At 44.7% G+C, this 24,801-nt stretch overlaps 1 protein-coding gene across 1 annotated transcript; it reads right to left on the minus strand.

Moving 5' to 3' along the window:
- Positions 1 to 7,789: 7,789 nt before the first annotated feature.
- NDUFB6 (NADH:ubiquinone oxidoreductase subunit B6) lies at positions 7,790 to 22,958 on the minus strand. Its single transcript, XM_069766421.1, has 4 exons — positions 22,671 to 22,958; positions 14,800 to 14,892; positions 12,265 to 12,309; positions 7,790 to 7,952 (listed from the first exon to the last, which is right to left on the minus strand). Exons 1-4 carry the CDS (start codon positions 22,848 to 22,850, stop codon positions 7,881 to 7,883), a joined length of 390 nt encoding a protein of 129 aa, XP_069622522.1. The 5' UTR covers positions 22,851 to 22,958; the 3' UTR covers positions 7,790 to 7,880.
- Positions 22,959 to 24,801: the final 1,843 nt, after the last annotated feature.

Here is a 24,801-nt window from a genome sequence, read left to right on the forward strand (position 1 = left end):
TGTAGCCAAAACCATAAGTGGCACTATCAAAGTAAAAGTATAATAGAAACACGTCACCACTTCTGTATTTCTCACTCACTCCTTGTTTTGGCTTACAAATACTGCGGTAAAACATACTGACCGAATACGGAAGGTGGAAACGTGGCTTTAGAATGAGATTCTGACCCCTCTGCAATGCCAGAATTATCATAGGAAAAGTAGTCTGTATTAGGGGGAACCATCTCAGAAGGGAAGAAAAACAGGGATTTTTGTGTTACTCACCGTAAAATCCTTTTCTCCGAGTCGTTCATTGGGGGACACAGGACTGTGGGGTGTATGCTACTGCCGCCAGGAGGCTGACACTAAGTAGGTATAAAAAAAAAAAAAGTTAGCTCCTCCTCCATAGTATACACCTTGCCACTGGCCCTGACAGCTCCAGTTTGGTGCACAAGCAGTAGGAGATAGAGAAAACAAAACAGCATTAGAGCAAAGACAACATGTCTAGAATAATACTACAGTCTGAACAACCCCATAGACAAATAAAATGAATAGGGAGGGAGCTGTGTCCCCCAATGAACGACTCGGAGAAAAGGATTTTACGGTGAGTAACACAAAAATCCCTGTTTCTCCATCGTCTCATTGGGGAACACAGGACTGTGGGATGTCCCAAAGCAGTCCCAGGGTGGGAAGAATACTCACTGGAAGAAAACCCCTAGGCACTTACCGCCTATAGGTGTGATACCGCAGCCTGAAGAATTTTCCTTCCCAAACTTGCATCAGCAGAGGCCTGAGTGTGGATATTATAATGTTTAGAGAAAGTGTGCAGGCTGGACCAAGTGGCCGCTTTGCAAACCTGCTCTGCTGAAGCTTGGTGCCGAAGCGCCCAGGAAGCCCCTACCGCCCGAATAGAGTGTGCCCTGATCCCAGCCGGGATGGTTGCACCCTTGATACGGTAGGCCTCCTGAATAGTGGTTCTTATCCATCTGGCTAAGGTCGATCTAGAGGCTGCAAGTCCCTTTTTATGACCCGCAGGAAGAACGAACAGAACATCCGTCTTTCGAAAAGAAGCGGTCCGAGAAACGTATCTTCTCAGAGCTCTCACCAAATCTAGAGTATGGAGAGCTTTTTCCACCCGGTGTGTAGGCGCAGGACAAAAAGAAGGCAAGACAATGTCCTCATTAATGTGGAATGAGGAGACTACTTTTGGCAGAAAGGAAGGAGCACCACCTTATCCTGATGAAATTGTAGAAAAGGCGCCTGACAGGACAAGGCGGCTAATTCCGATACCCGCCTAATGGAAGTTATAGCTACCAGAAACAAAACCTTCCAAGAAAGGTACCTTAAAGGAACGTCTTGGAGGAGCTCAAATGGAGGTTCCTGAAGAGCACTCAAGACCAAATTAAGGTCCCAAGCTTCTATCGGAGCTTTGTAAGGAGGGACTATATGAGAGACTCCCTGCAAAAAAGTTTTTACTTGCAGATTGGTAGCGATCCTGCGCTGGAAAAGAACCGATAAGGCTGATATTTGCCTCCTAAGGGTACTTGGAGCGAGACCTGAGTCTAGACCAGATTGGAGAAAAGCTAGGACATTAGAAATGGAAAACCGAAGAGGAGGAAGACCCTTCTTCCTGCACCATGAGAGAAAGACTTTCCAGGTGTGGTGGTAAATGCGTGCTGAAGCGGTCTTTCGAGCATTAACCATAGTTGAGGCTACTTTCTGAGAAAAACTGGCCTGGGTCAGAATCCAAGATTCAACAGCCAAGCCGTCAAACGCAGGGCCTCTAAGTTCTGGTGGAATATCGGCCCCTGCGACAGAAGATCTGGCTGCATTGGTAGCTGCCAAGGAACCCCGACGATCAGCTGAACTAGGTCTGCGTACCATGACCTCCGAGGCCAATCTGGGGCGACTAGAATTGCTGGAACTCCCTCTAACTTGATCTTCCTGACGACCTTTGGAAGCAGCGCCAGAGGGGGAAACAGATATGGAAGACGAAATTGGTTCCCAGATAGGACTAGTGCGTCTACGGCAATTGCTCCTGGATCTCGAAACCGTGCAACGAACCTGGGTACTTTGGTATTCGACCCGGTGGCCATTAGATCCACGTCCGGGATTCCCCAGCGTAGACATATCTGCCGAAAAACATCGGGGTGAAAAGACCATTCCCCGGGCGCAAGACCCTGTCGGCTCAGAAAGTCCGCTGCCCAGTTCTCCTTGCCCGGGATGTAAACTGCCGAGATCACAGAGTGATTGTTCTCGGCCCAGCGGAGGACTTGCCCTACCTCGCGCATGGCTGATCTGCTGCGAGTGCCCCCCTGATGATTTACGTAGGCCACGGACGTGGCATTGTCCGATTGGATCCGCACCGGGCGACCCGCCAGAAGATGGTGAAAGTGCTGCAAGGCCAGCCAAATTGCCCTTATCTCCAACAGATTGATTGGAAGGGTTGATTCCCTTGGGGACCAACGACCCTGAGCCGTGTGCTGGAGAAACACTGCTCCCCAACCGAGAAGACTGGCGTCCGTAGTGACCACCAGCCAACGAACTGGAGGAAAGGCTTTCCCCTGAAGTAGGGAGGAACTCCTCATCCACCATATCAGGGATTGCCTGACCCCAGGAGACAGACGACACCTGAGGTTGAGAGACAAAGGACTCCTGTCCCAGGCTGACAGAAGTGCCTGTTGGAGTGGACGAAGATGGAATTGGGCGAATGGAACCGCTTCTATAGCTGCTACCATCCTGCCCAAGACCTTCATGCAGAACCGGATTGAATGGAAACTCGGCTGCCGAAGAATTTTTACCTCCTGCCGGAGACAAAGCACCTTGTCCTGGGCTAAAATAGTTAGCCCCCGAGAGGTGTCGAAGATCATCCCTAAAAAAGAGATCTTCCGAGATGGTACTAGAGATGACTTCTTTAAATTGACCAGCCACCTAAGACGAGCTAGGGTGTCCAAAGAGATGTTGACGTTGTCCCTGCATGCCTGAAAAGTTGATCCTTTGACTAAGAGATCGTCTAAGTAAGGCAGAATGACTATGCCTCGAGAGTGCAGGATTGACACCACTGTTGCCATCACCTTCGTGAACACCCTGGGAGCAGTGGCGAACCCGAAAGGTAATGCAGTGAATTGGAAGTGTCGCTCGCCTATGGAAAACCGTAGAAATTTTTGATGTGGAAGAAATATAGGAACGTGCAGATAGGCGTCTTGAATATCTATGGAAGCCAGGAATTCTCCCCTTTCCATAGCCGCAATGACCGAGCGGAGAGATTCCATACGGAAGCGACGAGTGCTGATGAATTTGTTTAGACACTTTAGGTCCAGAATGGGTCTCACGGTCCCATTCTTTTTGGGAACCGTAAACAGATTTGAATAAAACCCTTTGAACCTTTCTTCCTTTGGAACAGGGACAATGACCCCGTTGGACTGAAGAGACTCGACTGCTCTGAATAAAGCTCTTAGACGGGTTTTTGAACTGGGAAGACTGGACGGAAAAAAACGGCCTGGAGGGAGATAGGAAAACTCTAATTTGTACCCTGAAACCACCAGGTCTCTTACCCATCTGTCGTGAACAACTGACAGCCAGGACTGATGGAACAGTAGTAGGCGACCGCCTACCCTGTTGGAAGCGACGAGAGGCTGCCTCCAGTCATTTAGCCGAAGATCGAGGATATCTAGATCCCCTAGATCTTGACGGTTGATACCGCATTCTTGCCAATGGATTGGCCCTATAGGAGACCTGGTGCTCCCGGTCTTGGACAGGCCGACTTGGGGGACCTGCACTTGGTGCCGCAGACCACCGGGAGTTACGAAAGGATTTAAATCTTGCTTGAAATTGGCGACGAATAGGTTGCTTAACCTTTTGTTGAGGAAGGAAATTACTTTTACCTCCTGTGGTATCAGATATAAGCTGATCCAATTTTTCGCCAAAAAGACGGACACCTTGATAAGGGAGGGATGTAAGGGACTTTTTTGAAGTAGAGTCCGCCCACCAATTTCTTAGCCATAGGGCCCTTCTGATAGCAATAGCATTTGCCGCAGCCAATGCTGAACAATTTGCCGCATCCAAGGATGCATTAATCAGATAATTTCCTGCTAAAGATATCTGATTTGACATCTCTATCACCTCTACAGGAAACCCCTTATCCTGAAGAGCCTTAGTTACGGACTCTGACCAAGCTATCATAGCTTTGGCAACCCATGTGGCCGCAAAAGACGGCGCGAGGGCTGACCCTGAAGCCTCAAACAGAGACCGAGCTAGACTCTCTAGGAGCCGATCAGTCGGATCCTTAATAGACGACTTATTAGGAAGAGACAGCAACGTACTAGAGGCCAAACGGGACACGGGAGGATCCACTGAAGGGGATTCTGCCCACTTTTTACAAAGCTCTGGAGCGAAAGGATACCTTGCACCTAGGGCCTTCTGGCCTAAGAAACGTTTATCTGGTCGCTCCATGTGACGTTGGACTAAATCCTCAAACTCAGGATGAGAAGAAAATACCTTATGAGGTTGCTTGAATTTCTTAAAGGACACCTTATGACCAGAAGGTAAGGTGGCCACATCCTCTACTCCCAAAGTCTGGTTAACGGCCTCAATGAGACTGTCAACAGATTCCTGATAACCAGGAGCTTCTAAATCAAAAGACCCCTCTGAGTCATAGTCCGAACCGTGTTCACTCAATTCCGCAGGAGAGGGAGATTGAGAAACGGGATTCAAAGATGCTGATGCACCTGACGGACCGGGAGATACTGTGTGGGATCTTTTCCCCTGTGTCTGCCTAGAGGGAGTACGGCCCCTGCAGGCCGGAGGATCCTGAAAAATCGGAGGATCTTTCCAAAACAGGCGGATGAATGTCCCTGACAGGGGCTTGAAGAGACTCAACCGCCTTTGTTAGAGACGCCATAGACTGCGTTAATGATATGACCCACTCAGGGGGAGACACTGCCGACCCAGGTACAGGCACACCCGGCAGGATAGCCGGCGGGGTAACAGACAGGGTAGCAGACGGGGGCTCCTGCACGCGCTCGGAATCACAAGCCTCACAGAGATGGTTACTTTGCGCATGCGGAAAAGCAGACCGACAGGTAATGCATGAGGAATACAGAACGGAGTGAGTCGTAGGGTTTCTAGACATGATGACTCTAAAGCCGCTATGCTCCGTATCTCCTTATGAGCTACTAGGTCTAGAACAAATACTGTTGTCAGGCTGAGGGAAGTAGCACTTACCCCAGTCCGGTGTCCCCGTATGCTCTCCAACACTGAACCATGTCTCCTGTGCAAATCACACATATAAACTAAATTACAGGGCGGATGCCTGAAAAAGTGGGAGGAGTTACCGTGCATGGACCCGGTTTAGGCCGAAGCAGGGAACTAGATTTTACTCCTTCCCCTGCTCTCCCGGGAAAGCTGGGTGCTCGAAACCGGAAGTAAACCGCCGCCGATGGAGGCGGGACTTCCCCCAGACTACAAGACCCATAATGCCACAGGCCGTACAGAAAACCGGAAGCCGCCGAAAAAGGGGCGGGACTTCCGCCCATGCTCAGACTACAAGATCCATAATGCCCCAGGCTGCCTAGAGAACAGGAAACCGCCGAAAAAAGGGGCGGGACTTCCGCCCTTGCCCCTGCTGAAGTTTGCTTGTGGGGAATAACGCTGGAACCCAGCACAGCGCCGGATAATAGTCGCCACCTGCGCAGTACCAGCAGAACGCGCGATGAAGCAGGAGCCCCCTGTGCAGCCCTCTGACAGCGGATGAGGTTAGACCAAAAAATCCACATATATATATACATATATAAAAAAAGACGGTGCAGGCACCCTAACTCCTTACACCCTTCAGAAGGCGAGGAGAGGGACTGTCTGCCTCCTTTAAACACCATAGTCCGTGCATTGGTGATGAAGTGGAGGCTGCACGGACAAGGAATGAATGCCTGTACAACCTAGGGTTCAGTTACCTCAGGGTGGTCAGGTTCTTAGTCCGGCAAAAAAATCCCACGTCGCGGGAGAGGATACGTGGAGGTGACACTCCACGTGCTCGCCCGTTGTTGGATTGGGGAGATCGGACCCCTTCAAAAGGGTCCGTCACCCCTGTCTTATCTTCAGAGGAAGAAAAAAAAAAAACATCTGGGAAAACCCAGAGATGTGCCTCCTACGGACACTAAGCATAAACTGGAGCTGTCAGGGCCAGTGGCAAGGTGTATACTATGGAGGAGGAGCTAACTTTTTTTTTTTTTTTATATACCTACTTAGTGTCAGCCTCCTGGCGGCAGTAGCATACACCCCACAGTCCTGTGTCCCCGAATGAGACGATGGAGAAAAATCAACATGGCCCTTATACACAAGAGCCTTTACATTTATGAATAGCCCATGCTGCACAACCATTCTGGAGAAGGTTTTTTTCACCATGAGTATTTTTAAGCACTTTTTACTGGTAAGCCATCTGTCATTCCCATGGAAGTATGTCCCACTGAAGTGAATGAAACAATGATCATGCATACACACGCACAACAGCTCAGTTTACACAGGAGACTCTGGGATTCTCATTCTTATGAGTTAATGTGGGTTCTAGAGGTTGGATCATCAGCAAACCTGTTTAATGGCTGTGCTGAAGACAAGAGAGATGTGCTGACAGAAGCCACTTTCACAGGGCAGTATTCTGTTCAGTATTTTGCATGAGTAAGGCTGGTTTCACACTTGCGTTTGGCTGGTCTGCATATGGCTGCGTACATCCTCTGTTAAGCTCCCGTATTCCTGTGCGGCTGGTGGGCACGTGAAGCTGACGCATCCGCATACAGCGCATGTCCCTGCATACCCAATGTTAAAGATAGATACGCAGGATGCATGTGGAAGTAGGCGGAGCTTAACGGAGGATGTACGCAGCCATATGCAGACCAGCCAAACGCAAGCGTGAAACCAGCCTTAAGGTACCGTCACACTTAGCGACGCTGCAGCGATACCGACAACGATCCGGATCGCTGCAGCGTCGCTGGAGAGCTGTCACACAGACAGCTCTCCAGCGACCAACGATCCCGAGGTCCCCGGGTAACTAAGCGCAGGGCCGCGCTTAGTAACCCGATGTTTACCCTGGTTACCATCGTTAAAGTAAAAAAAACAAACGCTTCATACTTACGTACCGCTGTCTGTCCCCGGCGCTGTGCTTCTCTGATCTGGCTGTGAGCGCCTGGCAGCCCGAAAGCAGAGTGGTTACGTCACCGCTCTGCTTTCCGGCCGCTGTGCTCACAGCCAGAGCAGAGAAGCACAGCGCCGGGGACAGACAGCGGTACGTAAGTATGAAGCGTTTGTTTTTTTTACTTTAACGATGGTAACCAGGGTAAACATCGGGTTACTAAGCGCGGCCCTGCGCTTAGTAACCCGATGTTTACCCTGGTTACCAGCGAAGACATCGCTGAATCGGCGTCACACACGCCGATTCAGCGATGTCAGCGGGAGATCCAGCGACGAAACAAAGTTCTGGACTTTCTTCCCCGACCAGCGACATCACAGCAGGGGCCTGATCGCTGCTGCCTGTCACACTGGACGATATCGCTAGCCAGGACGCTGCAACGTCACGGATCGCTAGCGATATCGTCTAGTGTGACGGTACCTTTAGACAAAATAAAGAGTGACACCTACAGAGAAAAAAAGAATGACCACAGTCCTTATTTTGGCTTACAAATACTTAAATACTACCTTGTGAAAGAGGTAAGAAAAAAGGGTTCAGCACCAATGTTCTGCTGTTTCCAGAACATTTGAGGAGGCTATTCCTTTTCTAATTCCTCAATTTCCTGTAGGTCACAATGAATGAGACATAACTCTGAAATACAACTGAAATCTTTTATTTTATGATAATATTAAAGTTCTGTTAACGCAATGCTCTGACATAAGCTTATTACAAGTGTTAAAGCGCCTGCTTAGTGGTGATGGCCACTGCTTTGTTCCTCAAAGGGTGGGATAACTTGGCCAGTTTCCTGGATGACGTCACCCTAAAGACAAACAGACAGGAGGTTACACAGACCAATTAAAGTCATATACATGGAACTATTGGTAGTGTGTAAATGGAACCCATCAATTAAAAGAAGAAACAAAAATTAGAGCTGTTCCCAACCCTACTCCATCTTTCCATGTCAATTCTTTCAGCATTTTGGTTAAGTTTTTTACCCAATGGAGTGCATAATAAAAAAACAAAAAAAAATCACGTAATGTATGCCAAGTTCCTACAATGAGCATTTGTTGAGTTTTTGTTACTGTAATTTAATGCAATAAAAACACAAGTAACCTAATTGGAGCAGAAAAACTGCAACATCAATTTCATTTTTTGTCTGTTAAGCAAATCTGTGTATGTAGTGGAGTGAGTGTTAATATAGTCGCCATCTTGTCTGATATCCTGCGCCGCTCTGCTCCTCTTCTGAGTGACATCACAGCTCTTCAGACTCCGGGGCACACTATGTGTGAGACGGAAGTCTCTTTTACAAAGTCTGTGGAGTCTTGCTCTTACGCCCCATAGGCTTACATTGTAAAAGCCACTTCCAGGTCACGTCACTGAGAAGAGGAGCAGAATGGTGCTAAACAGAGTGGCAGTAGGTGAGGATACTAATCCATACACAGATTTAGGGAAAAAAAAAAAAACCTTAATGGGAGGTTGTTTTTTAACATTCTTATGGGCTATTCAGGTGACTGGTCCTTGTAAAAAGAAAACCCTAACAGCATGCCCACAGTCTCTTCTGCATTTTGGAGGAGACTTGCCCATTCAAGTCTATGGCTGCACTAATAAATAACTCACATCCAAAAAGCAAATTGCCTCTTCAGAGAGGAAGAGGACTTGAACTCTGTAGCGCCACCTGTTGGAAGCCATGATCCTACAAGTCATTATCGACCCTTTAATGAGTCTCGCAATAAGACTTGGGATAAGAGCCAAATCCTAAGTCAGATTGCAAGATTTGTTTAAGGGTCTATAATGACTTGTAGGTTTGCGGTTTTCAACAGGTGGCGCTACAGAGTTCAAGTCATCGTCCTCTCTGAAGAGGCAATTTGCATAATAAATTTCCCAGAAGAGCGTTGCACGGTGAACAAGCCTCCCAATATTGGCATGCCAGAGCAAGTATGTCACTCTCCACAATGAGAAATGCTACCCTTTAGATCTCCAATCCCATAAAGCATTTCATTTTTTTTTGTTGGGGGGGCTGGGGGGGTGGGAGGGGGGATACCTTGCAATTAAGAAAGAAAACTATATTTGAACTTGTAAAATGTTAATGCCTGCTGAGGCCATACAGTGGACATTGCAGATTTTAAAAAAAATTATATAAAAATTACTTTTGGGTTTTCATTGGCTGTAAGCCATAATCATCAACGTTAACAGAAATAAACACTTGGAATAGATCAGTCTGTGTGTAATGACTCTATATAGTATATGAGTCTCACTTTTTATATTGAAGAACTGAAATACCATATATACTCGAGTATAAGCCGAGATTTTCAGACCATTTTTTTAGGCTGAAAGTGCCCCTCTCGGCTTATACTCGAGTCATGGACCCAGGGGATCGCAGGGGGAGCGGCGGATGTCACATACTCACCTGCTCCCGCCACGGGCCCTGCATCTCTGATGGTCTCCGTTCGCTGACAGCTTCTTCCAACGTTGACGCAACTCCACTCCCATAGGGGTGGAGCCGCATATTCATTACTGTAATGAGCGATACCAGTGACCGCTCAACGCTGGAAGAAGCTGTCAGTGCCCGGAAAAGACCATCAGGGAAGCTACCAGGGACCGCACCGGGAGCAGGTGAGTATAATTGGGAGGGTGAGCAGCATTGCGCGATATTCACCTGTCCTCGTTCCACCACTGGGCGCAGCTCCATCTTCTGCATCCTCTGCTGTGACGCTCAGGTCAGAGGGCGCGATGACGTGGTTAGTGCGCGCCCTCTGCCTGAACATCAGTGCAGAAGACACAGCGGCGCCCGACGGTGGAACGAGGGCAGGTGACTATAGCAAGTGCAGGGGGCCTGAGCGACGGAGAGGTGAGTATGTCTTTTTTTTTTCTTTTTTGTTTAATCGCAGCAACAGCATACGGGGCATAATAGTCTATATGGAGCATCATATGGGGCCAAATCAGCATTTGTGGAGCATTTTAAGGGGCAAATGTCTCTATTGAGCATCTTATGGGGCCATAATCAGCATCTGTGCAGCATTATATGGGGCAAATGTGACTATGGAGCATCTTATGGGGCCATAATCAGCATCTGTGCAGCATTATATGGGGCAAATGTGTCTATGGAGCATCTTATGGGGCTATAATCAGCATCTGTGCAGCATTATATGGGGGCAAATGTCTCTATTGAGCATCTTATGAGGCCATAATCAGCATCTGTGCAGCATTATATGGGGCAAATGTGTCTATGGAGCATCTTATGGGGCCATAATCAGCATCTGTGCAGCATTATATGGGGGCAAATGTCTCTATTGAGCATCTTATGAGGCCATAATCAGCATCTGTGCAGCATTATATGGGGCAAATGTCTCTGGAGCATCTTATGGGGCCATAATCAGCATCTGTGCAGCATTATATGGGGCAAATGTGTCTATGGAGCATCTTATGGGGCCATAATCAGCATTTGTGCAGCATTATATGGGGCAAATGTGTCTATGGAGCATCTTATGGGGCCATAATCAGCATTTGTGCAGCATTATATGGGGCAAATGTGTCTATGGAGCATCTTATGGGGCCATAATCAGCATCTGTACAGCATTATATGGGGCAAATGTGTCTATGGAGCATCTTATGGGGCTATAATCAGCATCTGTGCAGCATTTATGGGGGCAAATGTCTCTATTGAGCATCTTATGAGGCCATAATCAGCATCTGTGCAGCATTATATGGGGCAAATGTGTCTATGGAGCATCTTATGGGGCCATAATCAGCATCTGTGCAGCATTATATGGGGGCAAATGTCTCTATGGAGCATCTTATGGGGCCATAATCAGCATCTGTGCAGCATTATATGGGGCAAATATCTCTATGCAGCATCTTATGGGGCCATAATCAACATTTGCGCAGCATTATACAGGGCAAATGTCTGTATGGAGCATCTTATGGGGCCATTATTAACCTTTGTGCAGCATTACATGGGGCAAATATCTCTATGGGACATCTTATGGGGCCATTATTAACCTTTGTGCAGCATTATATGGGGCAAATATCTCTATGGGACATCTTATGGGGCCATTAATAACCTTTGTGCAGCATTATATGGGGCAAATGTCTCTATGGCGCATCTTATGGGGCCATAATCAACATTTGTGCAGCATTATATGGGGCATATTTTAATATGGAGCATCTTATGGGGCCCATCAGAAACTGTATGGAGCATTATATGGGGCCTATTTTGTATGGAGCATCTTATGGGGCCATTATAAACTGTATGGAGCATTATAAGGGGCTCCTGATTCAATATGGATATTCAAAAACACAACCTACTGATGTCTCAATTAATTTTACTTTTATTGGTATCTATTTTTACTTTTGACATTTACTGGTAGCTGCTGCATTTCCCACCCTAGGCTTATACTCGAGTCATTAAGTTTTCCCAGTTTTTTGTGGCAAAGCTAGGGGTCTCGGCTTATACTCTAGTATATACGGTAAATACTTTTTGATGATATTCTAATTTTGTGAGAAGTACATGTAATATATATCTTTTTTTTTTCTGGCTCAAACTGAACATTTTTTTTCCTCTCATGTGAACTTAGCCGGAGGGCTCGTGCAGACGAGTGGCGTCTGATTTTTAATCGGACAGCACACTGACCTATGTTATTCAATACCTTGATATTTTTGTTCTTGGCCTGACTGTCCAGGAGGGGAAAATAAATAAGTGGCAAAATGCATTACTTTCTTCAGAGTCTTGGCTGAGACTCAATATTCAAATGTATACATGCATAAAAAACGGACCCCCACATGGAACAGCCGAGTGGCATGGGATTTTTACGGATACATTATTACAAACATATGCTAATTATGCAAATTGTCTCTTCAGAGAGGAAGAGAATGAGAACTTTGGCTATTATCCTAAGTCATGTGACAAGGCTCGTTAAAATGTCAACATTGACTTGTAGGATTGCTACCTTCCAATAGGTGGCACTAGAGTTCTAGCTCTCTTCCTCTCTGAAAAGACAATTTGCCTAATTAGCATATTTCCCAGAGGAGCATTGTGGCTTTAAGTCTCCTCATCTCGGCATGCTTAGAACAGCGATGTAACATAAAAAGAGAAATGTAAAGGACAGATATGACTGAATGAACAGCACACTCACAGGGTACAGCCGAGGTTTCTGATGAATTACAGCATACGGAGTCGTCTGCAACAAATCAACATCACAAATTAGTTTATTAATCAGGCAAACAGGTACACTGCCCAAATAGCAGAGCAGCTGGCTATCATGCCAAATGTGATAATGTGGTGCCCTGGAGAGAAAAGTACTGCTCCGCCCCAGCCATAACAACTCAGGGTTAGTGCTGGGATAAGGTGTTATCTGAGCATGCTCGGGTGCTAACCGAGTGACTTCAGCATTCTCTAATAATATGTTCGAGTCCCATGCTGTTTGTTAGGCAATCCCTGCATGTGTTGTGGCTGTCTAACACCCATGAGACATGCAGCTGCGGGGACTCCAACATATTATTTGGGCACGCCGAAGACACTCAGCACCCGAGCATGCTCAGATAACTCCTTATCTGAGGACGTTCGCTCATCACTACTCAGGGTGGTTGTTGCCTAAATTATGTGTCAGGTGTGCCGGATTGTTGGATTCAGGAGTTTTTGTGAAAACTACCCTGCATTTTCTAAAGCGTTTTAGTTGTGCTTTTTTATTATATATAAAGAATTATATAGAATATCTGTTATATAGCAGAATTTGGACTGTGATAGATGACACTGCGCTCGGCACCGAAAATCAAAATGGCGACGTCGCCGTGCGCAGTATTATCTATCACAGTGCGAATTCTGCTATAGAACGCCGACACCATTTTGATTAAGATAAAAAAAAAAATTGTTCCCAACAAAATTTCATGACAAAATCAAATGAAAATCTGGATGTTATAGCTCGTATCATGCTACAGTGCAGGTGCTTGTATGATGAATGTAAATTTTTATTTTTTTTTTCAAACATGATATGCAGTATGTAAACTAGGGGGCAGGTCAGGGAGGGATCAGTGACCGGTCAGCAGTCTGCATTATGAATACCTAATCAGAGCGCCACATGAAGCCCCCACACGCCGGCCCGGGGGACGAGCATATTCACTCAAAAGTGAAAATAAAGATTAAACAACAACCACAAGACGGATTTCACCACCCAATATATCATTGCAATCAGTATTGTCTGTAGGTTACTGTGCACAATCCTGCTGACACGTTCCCTTTAACCAAGTGAGCATGGTCCTCTTTTCTGCATCAATCTTCATGAGGATGATGCCCACTTACCCAAAAAGACTATGGGATGATGCATTATTGCATTTGCGCCGGTTATTTTTGTTGAAGTTGTCAGAATGTTGCAGTTTTTTTAACACCGTATTTATTTTTCCATTTGTGCTAGACTATTTTTTTTTTTTTAATTATTTCGTCAAGGTGATCAAAGACTTTAGGGTTTTGCCTAATTCATCACTTGTGACTTTTCAAAGTTGCAAAATTTTACAAAAATCTACTCCCGCAGTTATTTTGGCAGCATTCTGCAAAACATTCTTTGAACAAAATTCGTAAAGTACGTTTGTCATTTAAAAAATAAAATCTGGCTAAAACTGCACAGCAACGAAAACCACAAGAGAAAAAACAAAAGTGACTATAACCCCCCTCCACCCGCAAATGATGAATCGAGGCATTATATATAATAATGGACATAAACTAAACAGCGATCCGTCACCAGACTTAAAGGGGCTGCCTGACAGTGAACTCAATTTTTATTTTCAGGTAGAAGTTTAAAAGAAAGACAGAAGCATACTTGACCCATCGCCCATGGATGCTTCTAGTCACCTGACCACTGCAACCAATCACAGGCTGCAGCGGACCTGTGACTTTCAAACACAACATTCACAACTTTCCGACCCCACAGTGACCTGTACTGTGAGGGGAGTATGCCTTCATTTATTCATCTGTCTATGCCTTATTGCATTATACCGCCGGACAACACCTTTGATGATACGAACTTGATTCATTTCATCAGATCTATTTCATCATATATACAGTTTGCTTTGAGTTCTGCTGAAGAGAACAGGACCGCTCTGAAGCATAAAGTCGTAGAGAGATCCCTAATAGGGTAAATCTTTCATGGACACCCCAATAACGTGACCACCTTCTCCCAATCCAACTGGATACATGTGTCCCTGTACTGCAGGACCTGGTAAACACCTCCACATTTCTAATTGGGGCAGAAAAGCATCAATGGGGTATTTCATTTTGTTATTCTGTGGGCTTGGGGAGATTAAAATAAAAACCAACATATTCACCCTCCCCTGTTCCAAAAATGCCTCTCTGCCAGTTTTACTTAACGGTCTGAAGCGGCGACGTCATCATGACTACAACCCTTGTGCGCGCTGCAGCCAATCTCTTGGCCTATGTCTTGCGCTGTCTACATTGTGAGGACCATTGAACCCAATGACTGGCTGCAGCGTGTGGCATACTCATGACATTAGCACTGCAGCCAATCAACAAAGCCTATGGAGAAGAAACCTCTCTGGAACAGCAATGGGTGAGTGTAGCGAAGCGTGCCGCTCCTACATGCTATGTACTATAATGGCAGCGGTTCAGATTTGGGGAATGAAGTGTACGCACTGATGAGATGCATTGCAGCACACATTACCTCCAGGTGGTACTTCAGAAAGTAGTGAATGATCCAAGCTGGTACCAGAATCCTCGTCACTCCCTGAACACCGAGGTTATACGTCCTGAAGGTCTGCGAATGAACAACACACATTATATATCTCATCATACATCCCCTGTGCCCACAATATAATATATCTCATCATACATCCCCTGTGCCCACTATATAATATATCTCATCATACATCCCCCATGCCCACTATGTAATATCTCATCATACATCCCCCATGCCCACTATGTAATATCTCATCATACATCCCCTGTGCCCACTATGTAATATCTCATCATACATCCCTTGTGCCCACTATATATCTCATCATACATCCCCTGTGCCCACTATATATCTCATCATACATCCCCTGTGCCCACTATGTAATATCTCATCATACATCCCCTGTGCCCACTATGTAATATCTCATCATACATCCCCTGTGCCCACTATGTAATATCTCATCATACATCCCCTGTGCCCACTATGTAATATCTCATCATACATCCCCTGGGCCCACTATGTAATATCTCATCATACATCCCCTGTGCCCACTATGTAATATCTCATCATACATCCCCTGTGCCCACTATGTAATATCTCATCATACATCCCCTGGGCCCACTATGTAATATCTCATCATACATCCCCTGTGCCCACTATGTAATATCTCATCATACATCCCCTGTGCCCACTATGTAATATCTCATCATACATCCCCTGGGCCCACTATGTAATATCTCATCATACATCCCTTGTGCTCACTATGTAATATCTCATCATACATCCCCTGCGCCCACTATGTAATATCTAATCATACATCCCTTGTGCCCACTATGTAATATCTCATCATATATCCCGTGTGCCCACTACGAGTATATATCTCATCATACATCCCGTGCCCACTATGTAATATCTCATCATACATCCCTTGTGCCCACTACGAGTATATATCTCATCATACATCCCCTGTGCCCACTATGTAATATCTCATCATACATCCCTTGTGCCCACTATATAATATATCTCATCATACATCCCCTGTGCCCACTATGTAATATCTCATCATACAGCCCCTGTGCCCACTATGTAATATCTCATCATACATCCCCTGTGCCCACTATATATCTCATCATACATACCCTGTGCCCACTATATATCTCACCATACATCCCCTGTGCCCACTATACAATATTTCTCATCATACATCCCCTGTGCCCACTATACAATATATCTCATCATACATCCCCTGTGCCCACTATACAATATTTCTCATCATACATCCCCTGTGCCCACTATACAATATATCTCATCATACATCCCCTGTGCCCACTATACAATATATCTCATCATACATCCCGTGCCCACTATACAATATAGCTCATCATACATTCCTGTGCCCATTATATATGTCTCACCATACATCCCCTGTGCCCACTATACAATATAGCTCATCATACATTCCTGTGCCCATTATATATGTCTCACCATACATCCCCTGTGCCCACTATATATCTCATCATACATCCCGTGCCCACTGTATATCTCATCATACATCCCGTGCCCACTATACAATATATCTCATCATACATCCTGTGCCCACTATACAATATATCTCACCATACATACCCTGTGCCCACTATACAATATATCTCACCATACATCCCCTGTGCCCACTATACAATATATCTCATCATACATCCCCTGTGCCCACTATACAATATATCTCATCATACATACCCTGTGCCCACTATACAATATATCTCATCATACATCCCCTGTGCCCACTATACAATATATCTCATCATACATCCCCTGTGCCCACTATACAATATATCTCATCATACATTCCTGTGCCCACTATACAATATATATCATCATACATCCCGTGCCCACTATACAATATAGCTCATCATACATACTCTGTGCCCACTATATAATATATCTCATCATACATCCCGTGCCCACTATATAATATATCTCATCATACATCCTGTGCCCACTATACAATATATCTCACCATACATACCCTGTGCCCACTATACAATACATCTCACCATACATACCCTGTGCCCACTATACAATATATCTCATCATACATGCCCTGTGCCCACTATACAATATATCTCATCATACATCCCCTGTGCCCACTATACAATATATCTCATCATACATACCCTGTGCCCACTATACAATATATCTCATCATACATCCCCTGTGCCCACTATACAATATATTTCATCATACATACCCTGTGCCCACTATACAATATATCTCATCATACATTCCTGTGCCCACTATACAATATATATCATCATACATCCCGTGCCCACTATACAATATAGCTCATCATACATACTCTGTGCCCACTATACAATATATCTCATCATACATCCCGTGCCCACTATATAATATATCTCATCATACATCCCCTGTGCCCACTATACAATATATCTCATCATACATACCCTGTGCCCACTATACAATATATATCATCATACATCCCATGCCCACTATACAATATATCTCATCATACATCCCGTGCCCACTATACATTATATCTCATCATACATCCCCTGTGCCCACTATACAATATATCTCATCATACATACCCTGTGCCCACTATACATTATATCTCATCATACATACCTTGTGCCCACTATACAATATATCTCATCATACATCCCATGCCCACTATACATTATATCTCATCATACATCCCCTGTGCCCACTATACAATATATCTCATCATACATACCCTGTGCCCACTATACATTATATCTCATCATACATACCTTGTGCCCACTATACAATATATCTCATCATACATCCCCTGTGCCCACTATACAATATATCTCATCATACATACCCTGTGCCCACTATACAATATATCTCATCATACATTCCTGTGCCCACTATACAATATATATCATCATACATCCCGTGCCCACTATACAATATATCTCATCATACATCCCCTGTGCCCACTATACAATATATCTCATCATACATACCCTGTGCCCACTATACAATATAGCTCATCATACATACTCTGTGCCCACTATACAATATATCTCATCATACATACCCTGTGCCCACTATACAATATATCTCACCATACATACCCTGTGCCCACTATACAATATATCTCACCATACATCCCCTGTGCCCACTATACAATATATCTCACCATACATCCCCTGTGCCCACTATACAATATATCTCATCATACATACCCTGTGCCCACTATACATTATATCTCATCATACATACCCTGTGCCCACTATACAATATATCTCATCATACATCCCCTGTGCCCACTATACAATATATCTCATCATACATACCCTGTGCCCACTATACAATATATCTCATCATACATCCCCTGTGCCCACTATACAATATATCTCATCATACATACCCTGTGCCCACTATACATTATATCTCATCATACATACCCTGTGCCCACTATACAATATATCTCATCATACATCCCCTGTGCCCACTATACAATATATCTCATCATACATCCCCTGTGCCCACTATACAATATATCTCATCATACATCCCCTGTGCCCACTATACAATATATCTCATCATACATACCCTGTGCCCACTATACAATATAGCTCATCATACATACTCTGTGCCCACTATACAATATATCTCATCATACATTCCTGTGCCCACTATACAATATAGCTCATCATACATACTCTGTGCCCACTATACAATATATCTCATCATACATCCCCTGTGCCCACTATACAATATATCTCATCATACATACCCTGTGCCCACTATACAATATAGCTCATCATACATACTCTGTGCCCACTATACAATATATCTCATCATACATTCCTGTGCCCACTATACAATATATCTCATCATACATTCCGTGCCCACAATATAATATATCTCATCATACATCCCCTGTGCCCACTATATAATATATCTCATCATACATCCCCCATGCCCACTATGTAATATCTCATCATACATCCCCCATGCCCACTATGTAATATCTCATCATACATCCCCTGTGCCCACTATGTAATATCTCATCATACATCCCTTGTGCCCACTATATATCTCATCATACATCCCCTGTGCCCACTATATATCTCATCATACATCCCCTGTGCCCACTATGTAATATCTCATCATACATCCCCTGTGCCCACTATGTAATATCTCATCATACATCCCCTGTGCCCACTATGTAATATCTCATCATACATCCCCTGTGCCCACTATGTAATATCTCATCATACATCCCCTGGGCCCACTATGTAATATCTCATCATACATCCCCTGTGCCCACTATGTAATATCTCATCATACATCCCCTGTGCCCACTATGTAATATCTCATCATACATCCCCTGGGCCCACTATGTAATATCTCATCATACATCCCCTGTGCCCACTATGTAATATCTCATCATACATCCCCTGTGCCCACTATGTAATATCTCATCATACATCCCCTGGGCCCACTATGTAATATCTCATCATACATCCCTTGTGCTCACTATGTAATATCTCATCATACATCCCCTGCGCCCACTATGTAATATCTAATCATACATCCCTTGTGCCCACTATGTAATATCTCATCATATATCCCGTGTGCCCACTACGAGTATATATCTCATCATACATCCCGTGCCCACTATGTAATATCTCATCATACATCCCTTGTGCCCACTACGAGTATATATCTCATCATACATCCCCTGTGCCCACTATGTAATATCTCATCATACATCCCTTGTGCCCACTATATAATATATCTCATCATACATCCCCTGTGCCCACTATGTAATATCTCATCATACAGCCCCTGTGCCCACTATGTAATATCTCATCATACATCCCCTGTGCCCACTATATATCTCATCATACATACCCTGTGCCCACTATATATCTCACCATACATCCCCTGTGCCCACTATACAATATTTCTCATCATACATCCCCTGTGCCCACTATACAATATATCTCATCATACATCCCCTGTGCCCACTATACAATATTTCTCATCATACATCCCCTGTGCCCACTATACAATATATCTCATCATACATCCCCTGTGCCCACTATACAATATATCTCATCATACATCCCGTGCCCACTATACAATATAGCTCATCATACATTCCTGTGCCCATTATATATGTCTCACCATACATCCCCTGTGCCCACTATACAATATAGCTCATCATACATTCCTGTGCCCATTATATATGTCTCACCATACATCCCCTGTGCCCACTATATATCTCATCATACATCCCGTGCCCACTGTATATCTCATCATACATCCCGTGCCCACTATACAATATATCTCATCATACATCCTGTGCCCACTATACAATATATCTCACCATACATACCCTGTGCCCACTATACAATATATCTCACCATACATCCCCTGTGCCCACTATACAATATATCTCATCATACATCCCCTGTGCCCACTATACAATATATCTCATCATACATACCCTGTGCCCACTATACAATATATCTCATCATACATCCCCTGTGCCCACTATACAATATATCTCATCATACATCCCCTGTGCCCACTATACAATATATCTCATCATACATTCCTGTGCCCACTATACAATATATATCATCATACATCCCGTGCCCACTATACAATATAGCTCATCATACATACTCTGTGCCCACTATATAATATATCTCATCATACATCCCGTGCCCACTATATAATATATCTCATCATACATCCTGTGCCCACTATACAATATATCTCACCATACATACCCTGTGCCCACTATACAATACATCTCACCATACATACCCTGTGCCCACTATACAATATATCTCATCATACATGCCCTGTGCCCACTATACAATATATCTCATCATACATCCCCTGTGCCCACTATACAATATATCTCATCATACATACCCTGTGCCCACTATACAATATATCTCATCATACATCCCCTGTGCCCACTATACAATATATTTCATCATACATACCCTGTGCCCACTATACAATATATCTCATCATACATTCCTGTGCCCACTATACAATATATATCATCATACATCCCGTGCCCACTATACAATATAGCTCATCATACATACTCTGTGCCCACTATACAATATATCTCATCATACATCCCGTGCCCACTATATAATATATCTCATCATACATCCCCTGTGCCCACTATACAATATATCTCATCATACATACCCTGTGCCCACTATACAATATATATCATCATACATCCCATGCCCACTATACAATATATCTCATCATACATCCCGTGCCCACTATACATTATATCTCATCATACATCCCCTGTGCCCACTATACAATATATCTCATCATACATACCCTGTGCCCACTATACATTATATCTCATCATACATACCTTGTGCCCACTATACAATATATCTCATCATACATCCCATGCCCACTATACATTATATCTCATCATACATCCCCTGTGCCCACTATACAATATATCTCATCATACATACCCTGTGCCCACTATACATTATATCTCATCATACATACCTTGTGCCCACTATACAATATATCTCATCATACATCCCCTGTGCCCACTATACAATATATCTCATCATACATACCCTGTGCCCACTATACAATATATCTCATCATACATTCCTGTGCCCACTATACAATATATATCATCATACATCCCGTGCCCACTATACAATATATCTCATCATACATCCCCTGTGCCCACTATACAATATATCTCATCATACATACCCTGTGCCCACTATACAATATAGCTCATCATACATACTCTGTGCCCACTATACAATATATCTCATCATACATACCCTGTGCCCACTATACAATATATCTCACCATACATACCCTGTGCCCACTATACAATATATCTCACCATACATCCCCTGTGCCCACTATACAATATATCTCATCATACATACCCTGTGCCCACTATACATTATATCTCATCATACATACCCTGTGCCCACTATACAATATATCTCATCATACATCCCCTGTGCCCACTATACAATATATCTCATCATACATACCCTGTGCCCACTATACAATATATCTCATCATACATCCCCTGTGCCCACTATACAATATATCTCATCATACATACCCTGTGCCCACTATACATTATATCTCATCATACATACCCTGTGCCCACTATACAATATATCTCATCATACATCCCCTGTGCCCACTATACAATATATCTCATCATACATCCCCTGTGCCCACTATACAATATATCTCATCATACATCCCCTGTGCCCACTATACAATATATCTCATCATACATACCCTGTGCCCACTATACAATATAGCTCATCATACATACTCTGTGCCCACTATACAATATATCTCATCATACATTCCTGTGCCCACTATACAATATAGCTCATCATACATACTCTGTGCCCACTATACAATATATCTCATCATACATCCCCTGTGCCCACTATACAATATATCTCATCATACATACCCTGTGCCCACTATACAATATAGCTCATCATACATACTCTGTGCCCACTATACAATATATCTCATCATACATTCCTGTGCCCACTATACAATATATCTCATCATACATCCCGTGCCCACTATATAATATATCTCATCATACATCCCGTGCCCACTATACAATATAGCTCATCATACATTCCTGTGCTCATTATATATGTCTCACCATACATTCCCTGTGCCAGTTATTTTGGAGGGCTCCCCCTCAGTGGCACTTGGAGGGCACATACCCCGGTGGTGCCATACACCTGTGCATATACCCAGGACTGGCACTAGAATAACCCTCTCCCCTCACGTACCCATCTCCTCCACAGAGAGTTCTTCTGCAGGAAGTTGGCCCAGAACCTGTCCACCGCATTCAGCTTCTTCTCCGGCAGCACGGGCTCCCGAGGGCTCAGCTCCTGGTCCTTCAGCCACTTTCTACGGAGCGCTCTCAGCTGTTGCTGCCGGAGCTCGGCGTCTGCCGGACTGACCGCCATATCTGCCCACCCGACACACCGAACCTGGTGCCCCCTTCTGCAGTGACACTTCGGAGCCTTCCAGAGGGCACGCAGCTGCTAGGGCGCACTATAATGACGTCACGGACATACGAGTTGTGCGATGTCGCCCTCTGCTGCTCGTTCGTTGGAATTACTGCAGTGCTATGCGCTGTGCTGTAATGAGAGGCCAAGCATGGGACAGACCCTCACAAAACTACATGAGGAGCTGGTAGTGACATGGTGGAGCTGATATGGCAATGTAAACAGCAAATGTTCACAGTTTTGTAGAAAGCTAATGCCCCCCAAAATGGAGGGGGTACCCAGTAGTTTAAGAGGGACGTGGTTTTGGGGAAAAAGTGCCACGTCACATATCTGACAACTAGGGTTGAGCGAAACGGTTTCATGAAATCCGACCTGATCCTAGTGTGGGATCGGCCATGAGGTCGGCGATCTTCGCGCCAAAGTCGCGTTTCGTATGACGCTTTCAGCTCCATTTTTCAGCCAATGAAGGAGGACGCAGAGTGTGGGCAGCGTGATGACATAGGTCTCGGTCCCCACCATCTTAGAGAAGGGCATGACAGTGATTAGCTTGCTTTCTGTGGCGTCACAGGGGCTATAAAGGGGCATGCAGCTGGCTGCCATCTTACTTCTGCCAATCTGAGCATAGGGAGAGGTTGCTGCCGCTTCATCAGAAGAAGGGATATAGTTATGGGGCAAGATTAAGCCCCGAAACTGCTTGTGCTGTAGCGATTGCCACTGTCCAACACCACCATTTGTTTGCAGGGACAGTGGAGGCTACATTTTTGTGCATCAGCTCTGTAGCTTATTAGGCTGCCTTATAAGACTCCCATGTTAGCTGCATTGCTGTTTGCACGCCGCTGTGCAAACCAACTGCTTTTTTAAAAGCAAAAATCCTGTTGCTCCTTTCTGCACAGTTATCTTGTTTATTTGTTAACACTTTTGTGTGCAGCAGTCCTTTTTATTGCTGCCATACTTTTCCTGAGATCATTGTAGAGAGATTGAAATTGTACTACAGTCCTTGTATTTTTTCATATATCTTCCAGCCACTTTCTGCCACTTAGATTGCGTTGTTTTATACACTGGGCCTGAGTTTTGGGTCAGTCTCCCCCCAAAAAAGGGAGTTTCAAATTCTCACAAAGTGGATCTACTGCAGTCCTGTTAGTTTGGTGTATGTCAGCCAGCCACTTTCTGCCACTTAGATTGCGTTGTTTTATACACTGGGCCTGAGTTTTGGGTCAGTCTTCCAAAAAAAAAGGGAGATTCAAATTCTCAACAAGTTTATAAACACCTTCTACCTTGTTTTACAGTACCATATAATGGTTGTTATTTTGGTTAGATTTTCCAAAAAATGAGGAAGTCTCGTGGAAGAGGCCATGGGCGGTGGTTGCGAGCTGGTACTGATGGTGGTGCATCTGGTGGTAGGGGCAAAAGCACAATAGCACCTAAGGCTGGAGGTGTTGAGCCAGCGTCATCATCTGGCTACACAAGGCCTCGAATGCTCCCTTTTCTGGGAGTAGGAAAACGGCTTTTAAAGCCGGAGCAGCAGGAAAAAGTTTTGGCTTTCCTTGCTGACTCAGCCTCTAGCTCTTTCGCCTCCTCTTCAGAAAGTTCCAAATATAAAAGCAGCGAGTCGTCAGTGGATGCTCTCGGTAAGGAACAAGACGTTTCCTTGTGTCCTTCACCCAAACCAAAAGTGAAGGATGCGTCAGGCGACACTACAGGTTACACCATGGAGCTCTTTACACATACAGTGCCTGGGTTAGAACGGGAAATTGTTAACTGCCCATTACAAGATGAATCGGACATGGAGTGCACAGATGCACAGCCACAGGTAGATTATAATGCTGTTCCATTGACTCAGATCACTACATTGCCCTCGCAGTGTACTGAGCCAGAATCTGACCCTGATGAGACTATGGTGCCCCGTCTC

Source organism: Ranitomeya imitator, chromosome 1 (assembly GCF_032444005.1).
Source record: "Ranitomeya imitator isolate aRanImi1 chromosome 1, aRanImi1.pri, whole genome shotgun sequence".
In the NCBI taxonomy this organism is placed as follows: Eukaryota; Metazoa; Chordata; class Amphibia; order Anura; family Dendrobatidae; genus Ranitomeya; species Ranitomeya imitator.

Bases quoted from the DNA above. Each gene is read 5' to 3' on its own strand.
- NDUFB6 (XM_069766421.1), bottom strand. From the start codon at position 22,850: ATGGCGGTCAGTCCGGCAGACGCCGAGCTCCGGCAGCAACAGCTGAGA. The intron at 14,893-22,670 runs GTACGTGAGGGG...GTTCATTCGCAG, and splicing joins ACTCTCTGTGGAGGAGATGG to ACCTTCAGGACGTATAACCT. The intron at 7,953-12,264 runs GTGAGTGTGCTG...GTTTGTCTTTAG, and splicing joins AGAAACCTCGGCTGTACCCT to GGTGACGTCATCCAGGAAAC.